The sequence below is a fragment of the Leuciscus leuciscus genome (genome assembly GCF_965113295.1).
Source record: "Leuciscus leuciscus genome assembly, chromosome: 22".
In the NCBI taxonomy this organism is placed as follows: Eukaryota; Metazoa; Chordata; class Actinopteri; order Cypriniformes; family Leuciscidae; genus Leuciscus; species Leuciscus leuciscus.
The window spans coordinates 10,336,315-10,363,036 of NC_138746.1; the positions used below are offsets into that span (position 1 = coordinate 10,336,315).

Here is a 26,722-nt window from a genome sequence, read left to right on the forward strand (position 1 = left end):
ACCCAGTAAACCAGCAGAGCTTTATAGATAAATCAAAGATCGCCAGAGCAAAAGTACAACACAAAGATCTATTACTAATCGGCAAATGACTGTCATTTTTGCATCTTGACAAGCTCTTCTGAGAGCTCAGAGATTATCTGGTAACATTGAAAGGGCTTAAACCATAAGACTGCTCACTTTGCATGCATGTATATATTTGTGTGTGTGTTTGACTGGAAGCTTATTCATCCGTTTCAAATCAAGAAGATTTTCTTCTGCAAAAACGGGTCTGTGACCTTAAAACCTGTAATTTTGCAACCTGAACATCTTTACCATGCAAATGTAAAAGATATTGGATAAAATGCGACCCCCCATAGACAGACTTACATGTTCTTGACAGCGATGGCATCCTCTATGTTGCCTCTGGACAGGAGGGCTTTGATGAGGTTATCATATGCAGCAGGGCCGAGCACCATGCCCCTGCTATCTACTTCCTTCAGGACGTCGAAGGCCTCTGAGGATCAGAAACAAGAGTATATACATGATCTACTCGACATCAGATCGCTACAGATAATACTGCATTTCAGCATCCTTTAAAACAACATTGTTTCATTCCAAAAAAATGAATCGAGATGGTCACACTCATTTTTACTGTACTGTAAAGCTGCTTTGTAGCAATTTGTATTGTATAAATCAATCTATAAATAAACCTGACTTGCCAATCTAAGCAACATAATATTTTTATTATATAAATATATTTTTTATTATGTTAGATAAATATATAATATTAATATATTTAATTTTTATTATAAAATTATAACATTTTAAATGTAATTAAAAGCTTTATATTAATTAACTTTAGGCTCTCTAACGATTGAAGAATAAAACTACAAGAAACTTTCGGAGGAACATTATTTTGTTCCTTATTTAGTTGTGCTATGGCTCCGCTATTCTGCGTAAGTGAATCTGATGGCTTGATGCACAGCACTGGTTACAGATGATCGCCTTATCAGTGCGAATGTCACTAACGACATCAAAACTCAAAAGATGGATATTCTTCAGATATTATCTCAATTCTGACAATTTTTCTCATAATTGAGAGTTTGCCTTTAGCAATTCTGACTTTTTTCCCAGAATTAGACGAGCAATTGCGAATTACAAAATTCAGAATTGGGAGATTCAATTCTGAGAAATAAATTCACGATTGTGAGCTTTAAAATCACAATTTCAATAAGGAATTGTGAGGAATAAACTAGCATTTGAGAATTATAAAGTAAAAAGTCAGCTCACAATTCTGACATTTTCTCGCAATTGTGAGTTTCTCACAATTCTGACTTCATAACTCACAATTTGCGAGTTTATATCTTGCAATTCTGATTATTTATCAGAATTGCAACTTTATTTCTGAGAATTGAGAGTTTATATCTAAGAATTACGACTATTTCTAAGAATTGCAAGTTTATATATCTTGCCATTCGGACTTTATAACTCGCAATTGTGAATTTATATCTCAATTCCGAGAAAAAATAAGTCAGAATTGCAAGATGTAAACTTGCAAGTGCAAGAAAAAAAGTATTTGTTAGATAAGTCGCAATTACCTTTTTTTTGATTAATTAATTGGCGGAAACAAACTTCCATACATGTCAGATAAGGTAAAACAGTGGAAACTATTATAACTTGGCAAGGCAATTTACAGGCAAACAGACCAAAGCAATAACCTGTTAAGAGACTGGAATTGCTATCAAAATAAACTGCCTTGTAAACAGTCAATGCATAGAAAATACAATGCAACAGAAACTATGTTGATTTGTGTTTTATTACGGTACTGTTGCTATGCCTTTGTGCTCGTAACCTCTTTTCGGTTTAAGGTTCATTTCTTGTGGCTTCAAGCTACTATGACCCCTGCCTCTGCATATAGTAATAGCCTGGTCCTTTTTTACAAATATGAAGTAAACACACACAGACAAAATGACAAACGTCTGCAGTTTTTACAGGAAACCTGTCCCAACAACTCTAAAATATAAATAATTATTGTAGGTTTATCAGTCATTTAGGGCAAGGCAAAAACACATTTTGGAAGATGGTTTTATGATGTACTCATTCATTATTTAAATTGTTCATTTCAAACCAAAAAAAAGTTACATAGTGTAGCTTTAAAAAACAAACCTTGAACTTTGCCCTTCTTGCAAAGAGACAGGAGTTTGATTTTGTAGTCCTCAACCGTGGCCTCTTTAGTGAATGTAGTAACCCTTTCACGAGGAGGAGACGCATTTCTAGATTCTTGCTCTAAGAATACCTCAGGCTGACCTTTGACCTCCTCAAACCACACCTACACATAAAACAGCCACATCAATACACCATAATGCTTCCTTTAACTCTGGATAATAATTAAATTTTAATTAATGCAAGGTTTCCACCCCCTAAAGTGATTATAATGAAAACATGATGAAAACAGCTGAATGTATCTGACCAAAGAAACAGATCCAAAGACTGTAGGGCAGGGGTTTTCAACTGCTTTTGTTTCAGGACACAGACTTTACATTAGACAATGAGTGTTCTTTTACCTCAGGCACCTCAAAGGGCACCTCCTGGTTATTGTTTTTGAGGACATCAGCAAGCAAACGCAATGTTCTCTCTCTTGGAGCCAAATTCTCCTCTTGCATTTTCATCCAGGTCGCCTCAGCCTTACGCCAGTCATTGGTCTCCTCTGACAAGAGAAAAGAAAACAGCGTGGTAACACCCATCCACTGTTTGGAATCTCAGGTCCAACACACAATACTTACTGCAGAGGCGGAGCAAATAGTGGTACATGTCATCTCTGTCACACTCAAACAGCTTGACAGTCATGTCCACCATGTTCTCAAGGGGCTCCATCTGGGGAAGAAAGATTCAAACGGTGATACACACTCTATTGATCTATAGCAAATCAGTTTCTCAAGAGAGAACAGCAGGGAAACACTGACCTGTTGGGCTGTGATACATTTTTCTGCAAACCACTGCAGACGGGTCGCTCGTGCCCTTAGACCAGGAGTCTGCACATGGTAAAGAAAATGTACGAGATGTCACATTAAGCAAATCGCAACTCACAAAAAAAAAACACACCAAAAAAACACAAAACAAAACATTAGGGGCAGCACTGACTGAAAATAGATCAAGTACAACAACATAATTAGCTCTACCATAATCACTAAATCATGATAATCTGGCCCACCCACAGTAAATGAGATTTTTCACACACAGACGTAAACCACACACACACACACAGTCAGTTGTCTAAATTCCAATTGTATCTCCTCTTGAAGGATATTGTACCAGCAGCATCCAAACGGAATTACTCTCCTACAAATCAGCCTCCAGGCTAAGTTCAAAATCTCTCCAGCCTTCCTCAAGCCTAATCTGCTTAGCAAATAAGACCAAAATTAAACCGCAGCACAGTCGTAGTCTTTTTTTTTTTAGAAGCGGCCCCTGGGCCTGATGCATAAAGCCCGTGGGGCAAATCTTCCCTTAAGTAAATCCAGGATGATGAGCACCCCCACCCCTCCAATCTTCCTATATAAGAGAGCAAATCAACACACACTCACATCAATTTGACCCATGCTCGCACACACACACACAGACACTTTCTCTCTCTCACTGCACAGCCAATACCCAAAAGAACATCTAGGTCAGATGATTAAGAAAATCTGGAGTCTGGAGCAATATAAACTCAGTGACATGTAAAGACATAGAGTGACAGATGAGGCACTGTAGTGAAAAATATTCATTACACCGCACAGGCACAAAATATCAAACTCTAAAATTTGAGTAAAGGAAATAAAATGGATGATTCTGCTGGTTATGTATTCGTTCTCTATCAAGATTTTAGCCATATTCAGTTAATATAAATATAATTAGTAAATACAGCAAGCTACTAATCTGCTTAAACAATTTTCTGACAGTTCTAGCTCAGTAAGACAATGATCATTTTTCTACATCCTGTACAAATTTTCAGGTAGCAATTAGGCAGTTTCTATGCAAAGGTTATAAAATAGAAATCGAAAATAGAGCAGTTCCGGTGGAGAACTGTGACTGAATCTAAAACCTTCAGATGACACAGCTCATATCTCGGTCGCTGTAAGATACCGAAAAAACGTATGAAAATCCGCAACACGGTAGACACGAGTTTGTGCAGCGTAGAGCGGCTCTCTCAAACTCCTGTATAATGTGAGACTAGTTGTCCAGTCCGGTCCCAATCAATGCTGCTGTGTGAAAGTGGCATTTAAGAAATTTTATTAGCAACATATCAGTCAATCGACCTTGAGGAAAAAACAATGGCAAATTTCGCAATTACAGAATTTCATAATTATGAAAGTTTGAGTAGTAGTTGCAACCTGGCTATCAAAATTTAGGATATACAGTTTGTCTACATGCAGTTTAAACCCAATCTAGCCATAAACTCCCATTAACTGCTATCGAGTCTTTTCCAAAAAAAAAAAAAAAGTTAAGGGGCACCAAAGTGTATCATTTATGGCCTTCGCAAAGTTACAGTAAACAAAAACTCCCCATTTATTCAGACCTTTGAGCAAAAACGCCTATCACACTGAAGATGTCATCATTCTCTCAAACACAGGTCACACACTCAGAAACACTCACAGTGTGACAACCATTTTAATTACACCAAAACCTTAACCAGCATTTCACTTAATTACCACCATTATTAATAATCTGACAATTATAGACAGCACAATCTCCTGACCAGCACTCCATCACTGCACTTAAAGTTTCTATTAGAGAGTGGAGTAGAGCTCTGTGTCTGCTAATGCTACTTAGATATCAGTGTTTTTAATTAGCCAGCTCTGGATAGAAGAGAGGCCATGTGGAAAACGCTCCACAGAACGAGTGGGGCTTTTGACCCGTCAAGCACAAGGATGCTCGACGAGCCACCATTAAACACTAACTTTTAGAGAGTTTATAGTGGGGGAACTTCAGCGGTATAAAACTATTGTAGCTACCAGGTGTAGAAAGATATCACTGAGGGATCTGTTTTCAAATGACTGATGGCAAATTTCTAGAGCAGGTCTATTCAACACTGATCAAATGCACCTAAACGAGACTTCAGGATCCAATAGTTTAAATGATTTACAATATTTACTAAAAAATGTTAAAACTAAAATCAAAACTGATTTCCAAATGGACACAATGAAGAGCTTATATTGTGCACTACCACAAATTAACTTAAATTTAATACATTTCCAACAGTGCCTAATCATTTTCTAGTAAAATACTGCATGATGTGGTACAATAGCAGCCAATCAGAACAAACTGCTTAGACAAACATTTAGATATGCATGGAAAAGATGGTTCTAGATCAATGTCAATATGACAAAAAAACAGTGTTGTAATTGTACGGTTGTTATAGTGTTGTTAACCAAAAATTAATACTTTTTTTTTTTGGTAACTGACAAACTACAATTAAAATAAAGCTATAAAAGACATATTAAAATATACATATATATACACAATAGCAAAGCACATAAAACCACTATGTTCTAAACTACTACTTGTGTACTACAACTATTTACTAAAAAGAAAACAAAAAGAAAAGCCTAATAAATATTATAACAGTATTTAAATAGTGCTAAAATAACACTGCCAAATACCAGCTAATGTTTCAACTAGACAATATATAAGTTCAGTTAACAACATAAAAAAACATTTCAGTGCTAATGAAGTTTGGTGCAAATTGACTAAATATTCAAGCATTTTTGTGTGTATTAGTTCAAAAAAAGAGACGAGGGCTATCTAAACTGTGCCTTGTAGGAGTCATGGAACATGAATGATTTAACCTCATTTGACATCAGCCTAGGATGATGTAAGAGCAGTATTGGATTAGTATGTTTCCAAGAAAAAATTAAAATAACAAAAATAAGCAAATACTTTAAGAGGGATTTTAACTTGCATCCCAAATTAACCTCTCAAAACAATGAAAGTCAAAGCTGCTTGAGATAGCTGTATCCTGAGGTGACCATCGATAGCTTATCGGCTAAAGTAACATCCCAGAGGAATTGCTATGATCCGGTGTATATATGAAAAATGGAGACAAATGACATGCTCTAGATTTGCAGACACTGGGAATTGTCTGGAGAAGGGATATTTTCTTGGTTAAAAGCCCCTGACTGATGGATCTGTAAAATCCAAGCTCAGGCTTATTTTTCATCCATACAGACAATGATACAACAGAATTAGCACAGATAAGAGAGGAAAGGATAAAGAAAATGCAGCATAAGTAAAAATAAATAAATAAAAAAGACACTGAAGTGGCTTGACAAGTCCTGACATTCTGCAACACTCCCACATGGCAGCACTGAGGGAGTTGAATGGCGTTGTATTAGAGCGGTTGGCTAATTGAACATCTAAATGGCTTTGTTAGAGCGGTTTCACAGTAGAAGTGTAGACTCCTGAGACACTGTGTTCTGGAAGAACAAGACAGAACACAGCCTAAAGATGTCCCCCAAGACGCATCCTGGACGAAGCGCTCAAAACACGTCAAGCGTCTCAAAATCGGTTACGTCTCGAATAGAGCATTCGCTGAAATGCTTGACTTGAGAACAGAGAGGCTAAGTCTCTCCAGACAATTAAAGGCATCTACACATGCTGAAAACTTCACAGTACTGAAACAGGATGTGAAGTTTTGCTGCCAGTTGTACTTTGAGCCAATGCTCTTCTCATTCAATAAAACCCAGGAGAGTGTGTGAGAGCTATAGCTTACTCCCCCCCCCCCCACCCCCACCCCCCATATGTACAAAGATATTGCCTTTCAGAGAATTTGTTAAATGATATGAGAATATGAAAATAAATCACATACAATAATACATTACTTTTTTTATGTGTGTGTGTGTGTGTGTGTGTGTGTTTGTGTGTGTGTATATATATATATATATATATATACACACACACACACACACACACACAGGATTATTAGGAACACCATACTAATACTGTATTTGACCCCCTTTCGCCTTCAGAACTGACTTAATTCTACGTGGCATTGATTCAACAAGGTGCTGAAAGCATTCTTTAGAAATGTTGGCCCATATTGATAGGATAGCATCTTGCAGTTGATGGAGATTTGTGGGATGCACATCCAGGGCATGAAGCTCCCGTTCCACTACATCCCAAAGATGCTCTATTGGGTTGAGATCTGGTGACTGTGGGGGCCATTTTAGTACAGTGAACTCATTGTCATGTTCAAGAAACCAATTTGAAATGATTCGAGCTTTGTGACATGGTGCATTATCCTGCTGGAAGTAGCCATCAGAGGATGGGTACATGGTGGTCATAAAGGGATGGACATGGTCAGAAACAATGCTCAGGTAGGCCGTGGCATTTAAACGATGCCCAATTGGCACTAAGGGGCCTAAAGTGTGCCAAGAAAACATCCCCCACACCATTACACCACCACCACCAGGCTGCACAGTGGTAACAAGGCATGATGGATCCATGTTCTCATTCTGTTTACGCCAAATTCTGACTCTACCATCTGAATGTCTCAACAGAAATCGAGACTCATCAGACCAGGCAACATTTTTCCAGTCTTCAACTGTCCAATTTTGGTGAGCTTGTGCAAATTGTAGCCTCTTTTTCCTATTTGTAGTGGAGATGAGTGGTACCCGGTGGGGTCTTCTGCTGTTGTAGCCCATCCGCCTCAAGGCTGTGCGTGTTGTGGCTTCACAAATGCTTTGCTGCATACCTCGGTTGTAACGAGTGGTTATTTCAGTCAAAGTTGCTCTTCTACCAGCTTGAATCAGTCGGCCCATTCTCCTCTGACCTCTAGCATCAACAAGGCATTTTCGCCCACAGGACCGCCGCATACTGGATGTTTTTCCCTTTTCACACCATTCTTTGTACACCCTAGAAATGGTTGTGCGTGAAAATCCCAGTAACTGAGCAGATTGTGAAATACTCAGACCGGCCCGTCTGGCACCAACAACCATGCCACGCTCAAAATTGCTTAAATCACCTTTCTTTCCCATTCTGACATTCAGTTTGGAGTTCAGGAGATTGTCTTGACCAGGACCACACCCCTAAATGCATTGAAGCAACTGCCATGTGATTGGTTGATTAGATAATTGCATTAATGAGAAATTGAACAGGTGTTCCTAATAATCCTTTAGGTGAGTGTATATATATATATATATATATATATATACATATACATATATATATACACACACACACACAGTATATACACACAACAAACTTTTGTTAGATGCAATTGATTTGACAGAACTAAAAACTATAAATTTAAACACAGAAATATAAAATGATTAACCAAATGTAAAATTATACATTTAAAACGAATTAACTGAATTAATAAAAATGTAGGTTTTTTTTGTATTAGTATGGAAGAGGCATCTCAGTTTTGCTCATCTTTGTTAACTTTTGTCATCATTTTCTACTTTCAAATGAGAATGGTTTTATAATGCCAAAGCCTAGTAATGACAATTAATGATAATAAAAGGAATTGGTATGAGTGCATAGATTCAATATAGTGACAAAAACAATAAAATCACAAAACATCCATGTTAGCGGTTTCAAAAATGAGTGGTCTTTGTAGACGTCATTTTCTCCTTCACACTCCCAAACTCAAATCCGCTGAAAAAACATTGTACCTATTGTCTTGCATGAATGGCATTAGTGTGGCTTTGAAGCCAATCTAAATTAAAAGTGGAAATATCAGTGTGGCAGCAATTAAAGCTGTTAAATAGCTGAGTGGTTTGAACACAATAACAGTAGTCCCACCTCGATGATTTTGCGTGCCTCCTTGTAGCGGCCCGTTTGCAGGAACGCAAAGTAAAGGTCGTAGAGCATCATCATCTCACCCCGCTCCTGACTCAAAAACTCCATGACTGTTAAATGAAAGAGAGAGATGGGAAGGTGAAGAAACATTTGCGTACTTTCTTTAAAGCTAATCCATCAACCTTAAGCATAAGTAAATGTCTTAAAAAAGAGAGAGAGAAAAAAAGGGTGCTTTCAGCAGTCCAGTCTTTCATTTAATCACACTTCAACAGTCAGGTGTAAGTGTATGTAAAATATAGAAGCTTCCTACATTCAGTACATGTGAATTACAAGTGAAGTGCAGTGTATGTTGTGCATCTAGTCTAGGTGTTCGGATAGCTTTTTGAACAAGCGCAGACAGTTATGGCTAAAAACACTGGCACTGTAGATTTAAGTTTAGATTTATTATTTGGTAGTGCAGCTTTTTAAAATATTCTAAAAATAACTACCATTCCTATAGACACCTCTCTCTATATTGAGAGTATTGCTTGAATGCAGTTCGATTGAACAGATTCCTTGTTAAAATTGCCCATTTGAGATCTCTCCATTGGCACTCAATGACATACAGATCTGGACTCATTGCTTGCCACTTCAGAATAGTCCAGAGAAGCGACAGCAACACAAAGAGGCTGAACTCGTGCAGGTATATGTACGTTTACGTCTATGAATGAGTTTGCCATGGCACATGCAGAGTGCCGGGTCATTGGGGTTGTAAAGTGGCCCTCCACCGTAGAGGTCTCACTACCTTAACACTTCAAACCCACTCACCCCCAACACACAAAGCACTTAACCCCTCCACTAACCCTGACAAAGACAGAGACTATTGAAACCACCATCATCTAGGCAGTCCAACCTGCCCTTTAGTGGGTGGCACTCTTGAAAAACACAGAACACACACTTTCTACATATGACCATCTGAACAGACAGCAGTCACACACAGACACACTACTTGTGACTAGCAAGTGACAGAGAACTGTAATTAATGGGATGTACGTGTAAGTGGGTGTCACACACCTTTCTGTAATAGTGTGGCATCTCCTTTTTCCACCAGGCTGCAGATGAGGTCATGGATTTTGGGCATCTGGTTGTATTGTTTATGGCACTCCACGACGGCATCGAATGCACCCGCACTGTCCCCACTGCAGAAGAACATGAATATTATACCAAAACAGCACTAAGCATGTGCCAGTATAAAATCTTCGTATTGCGTTTACTGCTGTTCTCATGGTATTGTATTTCATCACAAAAAAGAAAAGTGAAACTGTTCATTAAACTTGCGCATTAAAATAGTTCTTAATGACAAGTTTTAGTTACTTTTTGTAGAAGCAAAACATAACTGCACACTTCAGCCTTTTATTTTCCCCCCGATACTTCGGCATCAAGCCTTTGTTATACTTTGCCTCTATAAAGCTTTCATCTCTAACTTTTTTTTGATTCATTGCATTGCTTACTTTTGTAAACAATTTTTATATCACAATGGAATTCTGATTTATTGAATTTTGGGTAACACTTTACAATAAGGTCTCATTTGTTAACATTAGTTCATGTATTAACTAACATGAACTAACAATGAGCAATATATTTGCTTCAGCATTTCTTAATCATTGTTAATGTTAGTTAATACAAATAGTTGTTCATTGTTTGTTCATGTTAATTCACAGTGTATTAACTAATGTTAACAAATACAACTTTTCATTTTATTAATGCATTAGCAAATGTTGAAATTAACATTAACTAAGATTCATAAATGCTGTCGAAGTATTGTTCATTCTTAGTTTATTTTAACTATAGTTAAGAAATTAAACCTTATAGTAGTGTTACCGAATTTTTATTTATTTAAATAAATATGCAAATCAAAAAAATCTAACTAAACATTGAATAAAATGATTTTAAATAGTAAAATTTTAACTTTATTTTTAAATGTCTATGTCTTAAAAAGCACAAACATCGTGAGACAAATGGAGTGAGCAGACATGGTTTTGACCACTTCATTAAGTTTGTTTTTGTAGAAAACCTTTCTTTAAAGTGAATTTCGTTTTGTATTAATTGTTTTTTAATTTTAATCAATGTTTCATCAACCAAATTCCTGGATTTAATAAATAAGAAGTAAATATAGCAGGCAGGCAATATAATCAGGACACGGAGGCGCCCGCGCATGAACTGGTCGTCTCTTAAATGAACCGAAACTCATCGTATAAGCTACTTGCCTCAGAGACCTGAGAAATAGAAAGCATGAAATGTGTACTTTTAAACAAAACAATTCAAAACGAAAAAAAACAGACTGTTCTCTGCTTATAATCCATGAAATGTGCATTTCTCTCTGGCGCGTTCACTACTGCGAAGATCGCGAGTCAGCATCGTCATCTTTGACACAGAAAACACTTGCTTATTAATAAACAATTGAAATGTCTCATTGATATATTTGACATATTAATAATCATTACTTTTCCCAGTTCTTTGTGACAGCTTTTAGGTGCGTTATTGGCAGGGCACCCTTACATGTTGTTACATGAACGCGTCACCTGTGTCTGTGTGGTTTATCGCGGACACGGGTCGGGTAACGGGCCAAATATTAACGGGTCTGGGCGGGTGCGGATTAAATTTTGATATTATCACAGGTGCCGGGTCGGATCTGGTGCTGAACTTTGCGGGTACGGGTCTCCAAAAATGGACCCGTGCAGGACTCTGGTCAAACTACTTTGTTGTTCTTAATGAAGTTGCAGATACTTTTTTAAACATTACATTTAATTAAGAAACTAAATTTATATTTTATATTTTATATATATATCTATATCTATCTATATATATATATATATATATATATATATATATATATATATATATATATATATATATATATATATATATATATATATATATATAAAATGAATATTTGATGGTCAAATATGTAACTTCTTGTGTCTCCCGCCTTTCTCTACAGCCCCTACTGCCCTCACCCCCAACTGGGACGCTTGGCAGAATAGGGCAACAAAAATTAGATCTGCTCTCTCCCCTATCTCACATCATCTTCCCTCTCTTCCACCCAATCTCTACCCCTTTCTAACAAAGAGCTCAGTGCCAGGGCTGACAGAGGCCTGACAGAGGAATAAAGCAAAGGAATAGACAAGAAAAACACCACTCCAATCACTCTATTGTGACTGCTGTGGCAGCCATCGAGTGATTGGGTAATTACCACGCCAATCACACAGAGGTCAAAGCAGAGAGGGCACCGGCAGGAGGGGCGGGTGTGGAGGGGAAGTGAACCGCTGGGGTTTTAACAGGTGTAATTTCAGTAGTGTTTTCAACCCCGGAGATTATACAGTCAGGGAAGGAATATGTGCTTTAGAGAGAGATGACCTTGGAAGGTGGGTTGAATGGAAGCAGGAGAGGGGGTGCATGAGGGAGATGGACAAAAAACAGGGCAGTGATTGAGCCGGAACGTGACGCCAGCTCTTAGGCAATCGCACTTAATTGGAATGAAGAGCGACAATATTATTCATCAAGCGGGAGTCAAGAGCCAATTCGAACACACGCTGGATGATTGCGTAATGCACTTGAGCGCGCGCAAGAGAGAGAGAGACCCTGTGTGCAGGGTCTCTCTCTAAACTGTGAGTTTAATTCCTTCAAAACCCCCTCGTTGCCGAGAAATATAATGTAGCGATTCAGTAGCAAAGCTATTTTATGAATAAAAGTCGTGGGCAGTGTTGATAGGTATCTTTGAGCCTGAATGTTTCTGTGTGTGCGCAGCACAATCTCCACTCTCTGTGTGCAAGTGGTATGTGTGTGTGTGTGTGTGTGTGCGTGTGTGTGCGTGTGTATATATATAAAAAAAAAATTATATATATAAATATATGTGTGTGTGTGTGTGTGTCAATGAAAGCAGCGCAATAATATAGAACAGTGCACCTTCCAGCTAAATAGAATCGAGTACTCAGCCAAACCATGGTATAGAGATAATGTACAGTCAGATCGTCATTATGACAAAAAGACTTCCCACATTGACTAGCTGACTGAACATTATCCTGTGTATGGCATGTATATTTATCAAAGTTGAAATAACTTCATAATGCGAGAATTTTTTTAATTTTATTATACAGTACAGTTTTGCAGTCATTTCACAAATATAATTGACCACAGTATTTACCAATCTGAATCTAACTGTACTGTAATTCTTTTTTATAAAGAACAACATTTTTTTGTATATATTTTTAAATCACTTTATTATGTCAATGTTTACAGCGTTGACTATAAATGGTTGCTACCCCAGTGAAAACTCATACATATATAGTATATTTAAAATGTCTAAACTCAACAGAACTTCTAAATGGTTCTGTTTACAATGAGGCCAGATGAAAGCAGAAATTCCTTGAACTAAATTAATTTACAATGCCACTTGAATATGATGTGACACAGAGGTTACGCTACCCAGCTCCGCAAAGCATAGCCGGCATAAAACCAGAAGACTTCTACACAATTCCCATCAATATGAGATGAGTCGTCCACAACGGCAATTACCCCACCCCCTCCCTCAAAACCCAGCCCCCCTTCTCCATCCTCGCCTAACTAAGCCCCCCAAAAAAGAATTAACCATGTTGAAGGCTTCATAATTTCCCCGGATACAATTTAGCTGTCAGTGGCGCTCAGGCTTACTGCAACATGTTCCTCTTAATGTCACTAACTTTGCATGTCAAGCACTTTCCAGCCAATTAAGTTGAAGGAGAATAAAAAAGCAAATGCGAGTGCTTTGCGCGAGGAACCTGAAGGATTAGACAAGAAAGCTAATTTCATCCACCCCTCTTCTGAACCTCCTCTTCTTGTGACACTCTCCCTACATCCCTGACTCCCATCTCTTTTGTTACCGAGATTGGCACCCATGTTATCACCCTTTCCACTTTCAAAAGAGAACGACTGCTTTTTTATTTCTTTTTTCCTTTACATTGAAAAGTGTGTGCGCGTGTGTTGGTAGTCAGGGAGGGTTAATGCTCAGTGGTTTGACTCGAATACACTGATCAAACAAAACTAACAGGATACTTTCAATGATTTCTGAAAGTAAACAGTCCCAATTTAAACTTTCCAAAAACTGTCCTTCCTCGATATATATGCAAGTGACGCAGTTTATGACAAACGTCTGGTGGCCTTCGACATCCTCTCTCTCTTTTTAGAGTTCCTGTCCCTCAAAGACATGCCTTCCACAAAAACAAAAAGTTCTGGCAATTCCCTTTGTTAGGCTCATTAGAGATGGTGGATACGGATTGGGAGCGGCGGCTGCTGTTGTCGTGGAGACGGGCTGACGGCTGTCAGAGTTAATCCCATAGAGAAGTGTTCATTAAGTCATTACAGCTGACATGCTGACGAGACACTGACACACACCGCTTTGTCCTCTTTAGCGCAGCCCAGACCAAAGAGGAGACAGAGACGAGTGGAGAGAGATGGATGACGGCAGAACGGAGAGAACATTCTGAAGCATTCTATCCTTCTGGAGATCATAATAGTCGCCTACAGCAGGGGTGTCAGTCATTTTAGGTCGAAGGCCCGATTGGACAAAACGTCATCTTATGCAAGTTGATTTTTATTTATAATTTTTTTGCTGTTTTCATGATGCACATGCACAACAATGTTCTGAAGCTAATAAAGTCCTGATTCAACTTCATGATGCTTTACTCACCAATATTTGGATGAAACAAAATAAATGTACTAGTAATAATATTTACCAATGTCCTTTGACTACATCTACGCACAAAATAAGCGAATATTAATCGAACGATATTGACAAAAAAAGGAACTAACTAACTTAAGTTATTTTAACCGAACAATTACAGAGTTGGGGGGGGGAATATTTTTTTTAATAAATCACTATGCATTAAAGATTTGTTTTTATGCCAAACTCCATCATCGCTAAAGTAGTATTAATATGCCTGTATATCTAATAATGATGTTTATCCGCCAAGAAGTATTTTAAACATAATAAATACGATCCGTTGTTACCGTTAAAACTAAAACTTAACTAAAACCATTAAAAATAGATTTTGGTAACTAAAACCTAAACGTCAACAAAAATTAGAAATGTGCACACACACACACAAAAGCAAGATTTGAAATCATGTCACACACACCTCAGAACTCCATCACTCGCCCTTTGCATGTTTATTGTTTATGTTACAGTAACTAATTTCACAGCATTTTAGGCCACCAATGAGTGCCACGGTTAAATCCATTCTGCAGAATTCAACCATTTTTCCTGCTTCACAAGGACGAATTTAATACTTTCCTAGGAATAAGCATCATTCTTTCTGTCTCCAACCAAAATATTCATAGTAGTTTAACTATGACATTAAATATAACTACAGCATATTGTACAATATCATAGACAAATCAGACAGGTACAATATAGTTAAGGCCGATTCCAAACAGGCCTGGCTGCTGCGAGCTCTGAGACGGCTCTCCTCCACTGGGATGTGTGGCTGCCAGTCAGAGCGTGTGTGTGTGTGTGAGACGTGAACGTTCACGGTTTATCAGAGTCTCTGCTGAGAGTCGCTCTGATCTCTCCGTATCTGCTCCTTAATGAACCTGAGCTAAATTGGAAACCTTATCGCACACAAGGCAGCAATTAAAGCTTGCACGTGCCAGTGTGGTTGTGGCACTCAAGTGACAGAAAAACAAACAGTCTCTGAGGGGCACCCAGGAAGCCCATATGTGCGTTGTGTGTTGACTATAGAGCTATCAGTGAAGGTGTATTGCCAACCTCAGTATCCCACAGTGGGGAGGGGGAAAGGCACTTACGCAGTGCACCGCATGGCCCAGGAAAATCCAGTAATTAGCACAGGGTGCATAATTAACATGCAAATTAGTTGATCTGCTTAAAAGCTGCTCTTACAAATAGACCTGAACGAATGGGGGGGCGGAACAGAGGGGCCCAACTTGTGGAAGTTAATTCCTTTTCCCCTCATGCTGCATTTTGCTATAAGGTAATGACAGATTATATGAAATGAACAGTGAGACGACAAGCTTAGGGAGGAGTGGAACTCTGCCCTTTACAATCTAACATTGTTATTAATGTTTGTTTTCAGATTATATTCATGTTGTTTCCAAACTCACTACTTAGAGAGGTCATACCGTAATTGTTTGGACTGAGATCCTCTTATAGTTTTAGTCAAGGTTTCTTGCAACAAAAACAGTCAGAATTTAGTTATACATTATCACTTTCCACCCTCTGCCTGGAGTTAAAAAAAAAAAAGACTCTTTTTTAAGATGACTGAGTTAATGACATCTTTGAATGTGAAATGAATTACAGCATGTTTACAGGCTGTGGCTTTGCTGTTGGGTCCAGAAGTTTGTGCAGCCCTATTTTTTTCGATAAAATTCTGAATTAATTGAAGTCTGAATTACATTTGGACAGGTTCACAAAACAATCTGCACTGAAATGCACTGCAAAAACTATTAAGGTTAAACTTAACCTTCCCAAAGGTTTCAAAATCTTCATATACCTTTTGCATTCCCGGGTCAGTTATGACCCAGTGGAACTTAAGCTTATAAAACATTAATTATTTAATAATTTTAAATCAAAACCATATTGCATCTGATTAATAACTTCTTAGCAACTTGTGAATGTGCAAAGATGTAAATGTTTGTTTTTTTAAGTTACCATGTTATTACCACGTTTATTACAACATTAACTGTCATTTTATTCATTGGAAATGTGTCAAGACTATAATTTCATTTAACGTTTTTTCCCCCATACTAAAAACTATGTAAAAAAAAAAAAAAAAAGTTTTTTTCACTAGAAAGGTTTCACTATTTTTTGGTGTCCTTGTTACACCACAAAAGTCCTTGTGGTGTCCATCTGTTTTTGTGTGATTACAAAAAAATGGAGTAATATTAAAGGGCTAGTTTCTTTTTTGGGTTTTGTTTTTTGCTCACAAAAATTATTCTCGTCGCTTCATAATATTAAGGTTGAACCACTGTAGTCACATGGACTATTTTAACGATGTCTTTACAACCTTTCTGGGCCTTAAAAGTTGCAATGACGTTGCTGGGTTCAGAAACCTCAATACTAATTTGTGTTCCGAAGATAAACAAAGGTCTTGCGGGTTTGGAATGACATGAGGGTAATGACAAATTTCATTTTTGGGTGAACTAACCCTTTAACTAACATGTACTTACTATAGGATTTGGTTTAGTTGCTTGTAATAATTTATAATTTACTGTTATCACTATAAGTAGTACATAAAGTGTCACCACATTTTTTTATGTCTCTCTTGTGCTTCAAAACTGACCTAAATTCAAAAGCATGGTTAAAACGCAACCTTGTTAAAAAGAGATGTCAGGCATTCGGTTGCAATGCAGGGATCCTTCAGAAGGATGTGCAAAGCTGTAGGTGCTACATAAGACAGGAACAGCACAACGTTTGGCAAGATTCTAAGTATAGTGAGTTTACCAGCTTACCTCTCCAAATAGCAAGCAATGAGGGGTGAGCAGAGGTTATTGGATGGTTTGGCCAGGCCCAAGGTGAAGATGGTTTCCTGGAGGCGTCGAATAGTGTTGGCATCTCCTTTCAATGCAGCTGTGTTCATCGTAAGGGTGAGCAAACTGATCGTGCCGTCCCTTAATGGCACATCTTTTTCCTTCATCTCCTTCAGCATGTCTATCGCCTCTTTATGATGCCATGAAAGAGAGAGAAAGATAGATTAACAAAAAAAATCCGACATTTTGACTAATTAACCAACAACCAACTTTTGCAAATCACTGCTTGAAACTTCTACATGCAACTAGTGATATATGGTAATGATATGCAACCACTATTCTATTGGCTTCTTGGTACTCAGGGTGCAGTCTGATAAACCGCAAGTTCATTCAAAGGTTTAACCGTCTCATTGACTGTTTCATAGACTTGTGGAGATTATTTGTATATCTTTACGCTTTGCCGTCCCCTGATGGCTGGCGCCAGACGAGAGAGTGCGAAAGAGAGAGCGAGAGAGGGGAAGAGGTGATAAAAGCCCCCTTAGATAATTTCATGTGGGGAAAACAAACCGCTATTAAAACAACATTTTACACCCAGCGGGGATGCAAATGCTGCTGTATAATGCCAATTCGCCGCTAATTACTACTTGCATTTCTAAACGAGACTACAATTACAGAGGCCCCCACAATAGTAGGCTTTTTTTTTTTTTTCACGGTTCCCTGCAAAAGCATGCCGGGAAATTATAGGTGTGCGGCGAGTGCCCGGCGTGAACTCGGCGGGCTCTGGTCGTGGATACGCCGCAAATCCGCTGCCGTAATGGAGGCTTTTTACTGGGCGATGCTCCCATCTGGCAGAGGGGCGAGGGTCCACCTCCACAGCTGCTCTGTCACCAAGCCAGATAATTAAGATGTGTTTACGCGCTATTTAGAGGCTAGCTAATGGGCTGATACCGATAGGGCCTGTTTGCACTGGCGATACTAATCATCTAGAACCGAGAGGGAGCGAAAGAGAGCGAGAGAGCGAGAATGAGGATACCATCATCACAGCTGTGTGAATATGGGAGTCTGTGTTGGCCACAGGCACTCAGACAAACTCCCAAATTCCCATGACTCACAGCGGTAAGGCTGTTCATCTCCATTTCTTCATAATACTTAAAGTGATAGTTTCTGTGCCATAAGTGAATTGCAAAAATAATGGCATCTTCCATTGGTTAATAAACAGATATTCCCACCCAAAACTAACTTTATTGGTTGAGCAATTGCTGTTGTGTCGGGATCAGTGATGCGCGGGTCAATCTATAAACAACCCGGACCCGACCGACGTTTTCAACTAACCCGCCCGCAACTCGGGCCGCAAAAAAAAAGAAAGAAAATATTGTACCCGACCCGCTTCCTGACCCGCATTTTTTAAAAGTAGGCTAGTAAATGCATAGCAAGAAATACACATGACAAAGCCAGCACTTTGGTCATTATCTTTCATTATTTCGGCAACTTTGCTCTTTCTGTTTGTGTATTTGCGGAGCTTCCACTCCCCAGTCTTCACCTTTTCTCTTGCCGCCTCCATCTCTACCTGCAGACTGAGCTCGTGCGTCATCTTCGCGCCAGTTATTCAGCCAATAAAGTGTAGGCCTATGTTTTTCATAGAAAATTGCATGTGAGCGGAGTGGAGCGGGACTCCGGGAGCAAGCGGGCGGATCTTGGACAGAACGCAGAGCGGCATTTTTAAAAGGATGGAGCGTCGCCCTATTTCCCGCTTCAATTTCGCTCCGCGCACACCAAGATTCTGAAGCATGCTCAGTCAAGCCTGACTCAGTCTACTGTTGATGACTGCAAGATGGATTCTATTTTCAGTCAAAACTCGGCTCAATAATGGAGTTCAAAAAGTAGGCTACTTCAAAAAGGAAAATAAGAAGTCATACAGGTGTAAAACTAACTATTATGTGGTAGAAGAAAACGACATCGTTTCAGTCAGTAGGCCTAAAGATTAATTTTGGAATCTAAAAAGACACATCTCTCGAAAACATGCAGTGTGATATGTGAACACGCTGGGAAGAAAGCAAAAGGTTAGCAAATTGAATACGGTAACTTAAAGTGTAGCCTAAATTAAATACAGCGTAAAATGCAAACAATTGATACAAGCCCATTTAAATTTTAATCCTGCGCGCTGCGCACAAGTTCAGTTATAAGAATGTTGTCCTAATAGTTAATTTAGCCTAGGCCTACTTTTAAAACGTTTATGTATATTTATTTTATATTTTTGTTTATATAAATTTTATTTATATTATTAGGCCCATTTATTCGTTTTATTTTACAGCAGTTTGTGTGTACAATGGATATAAGCCCATTTAAATTTTAATCGTGCGCGTTGCACAAAAGTTAACTTATCAAAATTCTGGCCTAATAGTAAATTTACTTTTAAAATTTTTATGTAGGCTATATTTTTGTTTATATAATTGTTATTCATATTATTAGGCCCATTTATTCGTTTAATTTTACAGGACTTTGTGTAGGCTATATTCCTTCTTACATAGGCCTAATTTGTCATTTGAAATAAAACATTTCTATTTGAAAAATGTTGTTGTTGCTCATTAGTTCTTTAGGAGGTAAGGCTGTGGTCTAAGCTACAGTGATATAGGCTACATGTAGATTTTTTTTCCCCTTTTTGGAGCGAGCGGGGGGCGATTTGAGTGGAGCGCGGATCAAACTGCGTTGAGCGCTGATCGAGCGATAATGAGCGGAGCGGCCTGATGTAGCTTTGAGCGGAGGGGTAGACAGTTCCGTGAGCGATGAGCGAAGATTCTCACCGCTCCACTCCGCTTATGCTCTCTCAATTACAAAGGTTTAATTGGCATCTTTATTTCAAACGACCCGACCGACCGCGACCCGAATATCATAAAAAATATTTTTGGATGACTCGTAACCGCGGGTGACCGCAGGCACCCGCTCATTTCGGATCAACCCGCGCATCACTGGTCGGGATAAACAAACAAACAAAAAGCACACATGTATGTCCCACTAGCATCACAAAACAGCAGAGGTGGACAGTAACAAAGTACATTTACTTGAGTACTGTACTTAAATACACTTTTTGAGTATCTGTACTTTACTTGAGTATTATTTTTTCTGGAAACTTTTTACTTTAACTTCACTACATTTGAAAGACAAATATCATACTTTTTACTCCACTACAAATCTGTCAAGGTCCTTGAGTAGAAAGTAACATCAGTCAGTGGATGATTTTGGTTGCAGGGGTTGCATTTTGGTTGGAAATGAAAGTCGGGTTGACGTCAGAACCCTGCATCTGATTGACATCAGAACCCGACGTCAGATTGACGTTGGATATTGATTGAAAATAAAAGACGGGTTGACGTCAGAACCCGACTGATGTTGGTTTCTGACGTCAACCCGATATTCATTTTCAACCACAATACAACGTCTGTCCAACGTTGGAGATCAACGTCAATCTGACATTGGATTCTGACATAAACCAGTAAGGCTAACATATTCATACTAAAAGCCCAAAAACTTTAAATAGGGCACTATTTGAGGGAACAGCCATTTGGGTGTCGCAAACCATTGTGGACGTTATTGAGTGCACTTATTCAATCTCACATTCAATCCCACTACTGGAACTGCGCTCTAGAAATAAATTTGATATTGACATGAAGGTAGGTATGCAGGCAGAGATTCAGAGGCATACGGTACTTTAAGTATTACATACAACAATGCAACAATAATAAAACAATGCATTGACATTTACTTTTTACTTTTGATACTTAAGTACTTTTAAAAACGAGTACTTCTGTACTTTTACTTAAGTAAAAATCAGTCTTTACAACTTTTACTTGTAACGGAGTAATATTTGACCAGTAGTATCTATACTTTCACTCAAGTAAGGAAGTTGTGTACTTCGTCCACCTCTGCAAAACAGAACTGCAATATTGACTGTTTAAACAAGTTTATTAAAAACTGTGAAAATAATCACAACATTGATTGAGCCAATGTTACCATATCAGGCTGCAATTACATACTACCGTTAAAAAGTATGTGGTAAGATTTTAATTTTACTTTTTAACTAACACTTTTATTCACCAATGACACATTAAATTGATCATTAGGTTGAAGATTGACATTTGAAGGCATTTGAAATAGAAAACTTTTGTAAAATGATAAGTTCTTTCAAATAAAGAATTCTTTTTAAACTTTTTTTTTTTAATCAAAAGATTACTTATAATAAGAAATGGTTATTGAGCAACAAATCATCATATCGGAATGATTTCGGAAGGATCATGTGACACTGAAGAATCATGTGACACTGAAGACTAGAGCAATGATGCTGAAAATTCAGCTTCGCAATTACAGGAATATCTTAAATTTTTTTATTAATTTAAAATTAAAACACAATGACTGTTTTAATGACGAAAACAGTTATTTAATTGTAATAATGTTTCATAACGTTACTAATTTTACTGTATTTGAGATCAAATAAATGCAGCCTGGTAGAAACTTATGCTAATTTTGGACAAAGAGTGCAGAGGGAAAACAACCTGCAAATGCCTACTTATATTTGCATAAAAAGCTGAGGATTCCAGTAGTAAAATCCATTTAAGGAAAAAAAAGAAAGAAAAAAAACTTTTACCCTTTCATCCTTTACCCAACGAGTATTCCTACAGTGTTTTGACAATAACAAGGACCCCAAGTATGGAGAGTAACGGCATGCATATGGAAATATACAATGTAGGTCGACCTACAACAACACAGTTCACTTCAGTCTCCACACACGTGCGCACACACTCAAACAGAGACAGCCAGCTTGTTTTAGCCCACAAATTCCGATCTGTCACTTCATCACCCTGCAATTTTTGTCCTGTTGTTATGCAAATCCAGCACAGTGCTCCGTACTGTCAGGAAAAGTGATGAGCCAAAAGGAACAGTAGAGCAGGGACCAGGAGGTTCAGCAGGGTCATGCTGAGTTTTTAAGAGGCTGCTTTTGTATGATAAAGCTCCGTTCACTTATCTACTCAGTCACGCTGTTATTCGGGCACAGATCTCATCCTTGACTGCTTTTTTAATTTTTGAGGATTGTTTTATCAAGATCCCAGCAGTCAGCCCATTTAAATAGAGGCTTGTCATTTAAGAAGCGCTCTTGTCTGAAAAGTGCCACATGTTTTGTGTTAACAGCTGGATATGAATTGAAGCAATGGAGGTTAAGTGGATCGCCGGAGGGCGTCGTGACAGCGATACCCACGAGGGGATTAGAACTAACAACCTCTTGATTCTTGGGCCGTCGCTCTAAGCACTCAACCATGTACTTTTCTTATAGCCCAGGGCTTTAACACGCATTGTTTTACAGCAGCTCACTGATGGAGGACAACGTTTAAGCCATATAAAAGTAGGCTATGTGCTAAAGCTGGATGAAAGTCATGCAGAAAGGGATGCATTTGTCTTAATGTACCTCCCAGTGTTCAACTGAAGTACTCGCCAATTAAAAACACTTTTTTGGGGTCTTCTATTAATTTTCTCTATAGAGAAATTGACTCTCACAAATGAACCTTTCTTGACAGAGACCTACCATGGGTATGGTTAAACAATGATATGAGTCAGGGTAATTACTTTATGTATTTTTTTTATTTATTTTTTATTACTGAGATTCTCCCAACAAAGGAGTGAATGCCCACTCCGATATCAAAAACAAGTAAATGAATTGGGAGTGGTTCGAACTCTGGGTAGTCTCGTGTAGCCAGACGTTCAGACTGACGGCAGAAGGTCTGGACCCCATAGCAGTTTTCATTGGCCATGCACAGTCCAGAGGCCGTCTGACTGACACGTAAAGCAACCAATCACAGTTTGTTTTGTTCCGCATCATGTTTAGGGGTGTGAATATGTAACATCATTGTCCTTACAATAACAGACTGGTATGTAAAAAGAGAATATGCCTCAAACTTTACATCACATACTTTTTCAAATCCAGCATTTAGCTGATCCTGATAAGAGCTCATTGTCAGCTGTAAACATGATGGCTTTCTTCTTCCTTAAGTGGGTTTGGCATCACGCCATCTTTGTTTCCAAGTGGACCGTTAAAGAACGCGACATCCAGTAGAATTCAAGATGACGACTTTGAAAATCCTGAAATGTTTCCAGTTAAGTGAGCCATACGCATCAGACGTTCAGCCAAACGGACCATGGGCATGATGTCGGAGGCTGAGACTAGATTCTGGGTTATAAAACTAAGTCTTGTTTATCAAAGAGAATCAAAGATTTGAGATTTCAGTAATCAGTCACTTTTGCACTCTATTGGAATCAATCTTGAGTGTTGAGAACTTCAAGCACTTCAAATGAGTATGACGTGTGAGCGTTTTAAAATAATTACTTATGCTGCCTTATAAGGTAGCTGCCTATGTAGGCAGTAAGCATCACTGATGTAAAGGAAGATGTAAAGAAATAGCATTAAATTATGAGCAGAATAGGGTGGAAATGTCACAGCTCAATGTGACAGTGCACATGCGCTAGGCCACTGCTCTGAGGTGTGTAAACTTTTGCACAATGCTACGGATGACCGAGCAAGCCAGACCTCTGAGTTGCAAATGAAGCCCCTCAGACCACTCTCTGGTCATAAGAAGCACAGTTCACACATCGCTGGACCACAAACAGCAACCGAGATGAACCGGGCTTCAGTCATATGAGAAAGCTCTGTGATGGCAGACAGCTCAAATTCTTCCTATCTGACAGAACCACTAATCAAACCCAATCAGCTGTTGGTGGTAAATGGGCCCGAATGGACGACTAGCAGCAGAGCATACCGGCCCACTGTCTGATACCACACACACATTGAGGTAAACAAATATCACACAGCCCATTAGTCCTCTGGCTCATTCTGCGGCCTTCTGCCAGCCTGTGAACCGGTAACAGCGTTTCACGAACTCCGTAACAAATGGAGGACATGAGGGGGCAAAAAAGAAGAAAAAAAACCAAGTAGGAAGGAACAACAGGGGGAGAAAAGGTTTCGAACAAAAACAAGGCCATTAAAAGCCGGGGCAGCTGGTGCACTACGGTGCCACGAGTCATGATCTTCAAGCGGATCGGGTTGCGGCGGTGATGCGGGCATGCTGGGGCGCTGAGGTGTGTTAATGTGAATGACAAGCTCTGAGCGCACACCGGTGGGCTAATGGCTACCGGCTCGCTCTGATGGACACACATATACATACACACACACTTTCCTCATCACACACTTTCGCCTGAATTCACATGCAAATGTGCGTGTGTGTTTGTGAAATACTCAAGCACTTTCCCCGACATGATATGCCATTAGTATCAGGACGGATTTCGGTAATTCTGTTAAAGTGCAGTCGGTCCTGTAATTTTCCCTCGCTCGGTGACAGGATGAGTCCGAGCGAGAGGGAGGGGGCAGCCAAAGAGTGACACGCATCGTGAAAAGAGACAGAGCGTGTATTTTCACCATCAGTGTGTGCACAAAGCAAAGAGGAAACACTTTTATTGTAATTACGTCTTACATGAGCATGGAGAAATCCACCGTGGAATTCAGATAATGGCTGATTAATGTCCCCGTGTGGATAGACAGGTGTCTCGGACCTCACTCTCGTACGCAGACGCACTTGCGAAAGGTTTGATTCTGAATAACGCCTTTAAGAAACTAATTAAGCGAGTGGCAAGCTTTTGATAGCGACGTGATAAGTAATTCAAAATTCTCATTGGTACCTTGACATCCTAAGTGGTTTAAAATGTGAGGCAAGGCACACCTAATGTGACGGCCCACATTATTTGTGACAAACTAAACTAAATTATTTCATTAATCCGAGATAGTGAAAATAAGAAGGCATCTGCAATCATTTCAACAGGGAACCAAAGCTTTCACATGGACACCGACGCGGCCACTTACCTTCCAGCTTGCCGTGTTTGGATAGCACTCGGACCAAGGCCACATACTTCTGAGCATCCAGCGCTACTTCTGAGTCCTTGCGAGCTCTGAAACGCCAAAGAAGAAAGAGTAAATAACTCTTTCCTTGACTTTGTGCTGTGAAAGGGAATTTACTTTAAAAATGACAGAGTCATGAATGCGTCTGGAACAATCATGCACCTTGGACTAAACGGCTCAATTCACAGGGATTAGTTTTACGATCTCTTTATGAACTTTTTGAAGAGTGTACAGTTGCGTAGCTATCAATGGAGGGTCAGAAAGCTCTCAGATTTCATCAAAAAGATCTTCAATTGTGGTCTGAAGATAAACGAAAGTCTTACGGGTTTGAAAAGACATGAGGGTGAGTCAATGACAGAATTTTTGGGTGAACTATCCCTTTAACACCTGGTGTGTTAACCCATCTCTTGTCCACTTTTGATCACTTCTGTCCTGACTTCTTCAAGGAGAGGGTCTATCTGTGGGTAAATGCATGGGCCTTTTCAGATCTTTCAATCTCATGGTCAAAATAAGCTTGCGCAATTTAAATAAAAATTTTTTTTTTTTAAATACAGAGAGCAACAGCTTTCATTTCTGATCTGATTTCTGATAGTCGCAAGACCATGCCAAACACAGTGAGTGCGTGTTAGAAACATTTGGATTTGACTTAAACCAAACTTAGGTCTTCAGCCGACAAAAGTTAAAATCCCGTCTGGCTAGCGTTTCTCCCATGTTTAGGCACTAGGTCAGTAGGTGGAGAGTAGGCAGTCTTTTGAGGCCATTCGAACTATTCGACCACATGAACGTCTACACTATGAAAGCAATCCAGTCAAATGCGTTTCAACTACATCTCGAAATGGCCAAGCTCAAAACTTTTTTAGACCATTTACACCTTCATTTAGCATCATCCACATGTGATCCGATCGACCAAAACACATCTTAATAGGTATAAACAGGACCAGAAATTATGATTGTCTTTTTTCCTATTGTGATGTAAATCCGAGTGATACGGCTTCTCAAAAGAGAAAAAAAAAAAATGTAGGGAGGGACTTGATTATGACCATAGGGATCATAGAAAGTGGGCGTGAAAACTAAATGGAAAATTGTTTCATGTGAGTGACAGGTTGCTGGAGGGAAGGTATTATGGTCCCGTTTTCGCGCCGGTGCACAAATCATCAGAGAAGAGATGTCGTTGTGAGAGGGAGGGGACGTTAAAGACATCAATAAAGATTTAGAGGGCACTTTTTTTTTTGTACATGGATAAATCAACCCTAGCTTGCTGGCATAATAAACAATGCAATATTCCAGAAAACAGTAAGAATTGATGGTAACACTTTACAATAAGGTTCATTAGTTAACATGAACTAATAATGAACTGCACTTTAACCAAAATTAATAAATGCTGTAAATGTTAATTTCATTTACTAATACTTTATTAAAATCTTAACATTAGTTGATGCACTGTGAACTAACATGAACAAACAATGAACAGCTTTATTTTTTTATTAACTAACGTTAACAAAGATTAACAAATACAGTAAACATATGGATTTGCTC

General features: G+C 38.8%; 1 protein-coding gene across 1 annotated transcript in view; it reads right to left on the minus strand.

The window, feature by feature from the left end:
* The window catches only part of lrpprc (leucine-rich pentatricopeptide repeat containing), a 63,529-nt gene that overhangs the window by 15,824 nt on the left and 20,983 nt on the right, over window positions 1–26,722 (minus strand). Inside the window, exons 22-30 of the mRNA XM_082154235.1 lie at window positions 25,151–25,236; window positions 17,239–17,446; window positions 9,811–9,935; window positions 8,761–8,867; window positions 2,943–3,011; window positions 2,763–2,853; window positions 2,544–2,686; window positions 2,146–2,308; window positions 367–493 (exon numbers count right to left, since the gene is read on the minus strand). Coding sequence (XP_082010361.1) covers window positions 367–493; window positions 2,146–2,308; window positions 2,544–2,686; window positions 2,763–2,853; window positions 2,943–3,011; window positions 8,761–8,867; window positions 9,811–9,935; window positions 17,239–17,446; window positions 25,151–25,236 — 1,119 coding nt within the window. The remainder of the gene's footprint in view (window positions 1–366; window positions 494–2,145; window positions 2,309–2,543; window positions 2,687–2,762; window positions 2,854–2,942; window positions 3,012–8,760; window positions 8,868–9,810; window positions 9,936–17,238; window positions 17,447–25,150; window positions 25,237–26,722) is intronic.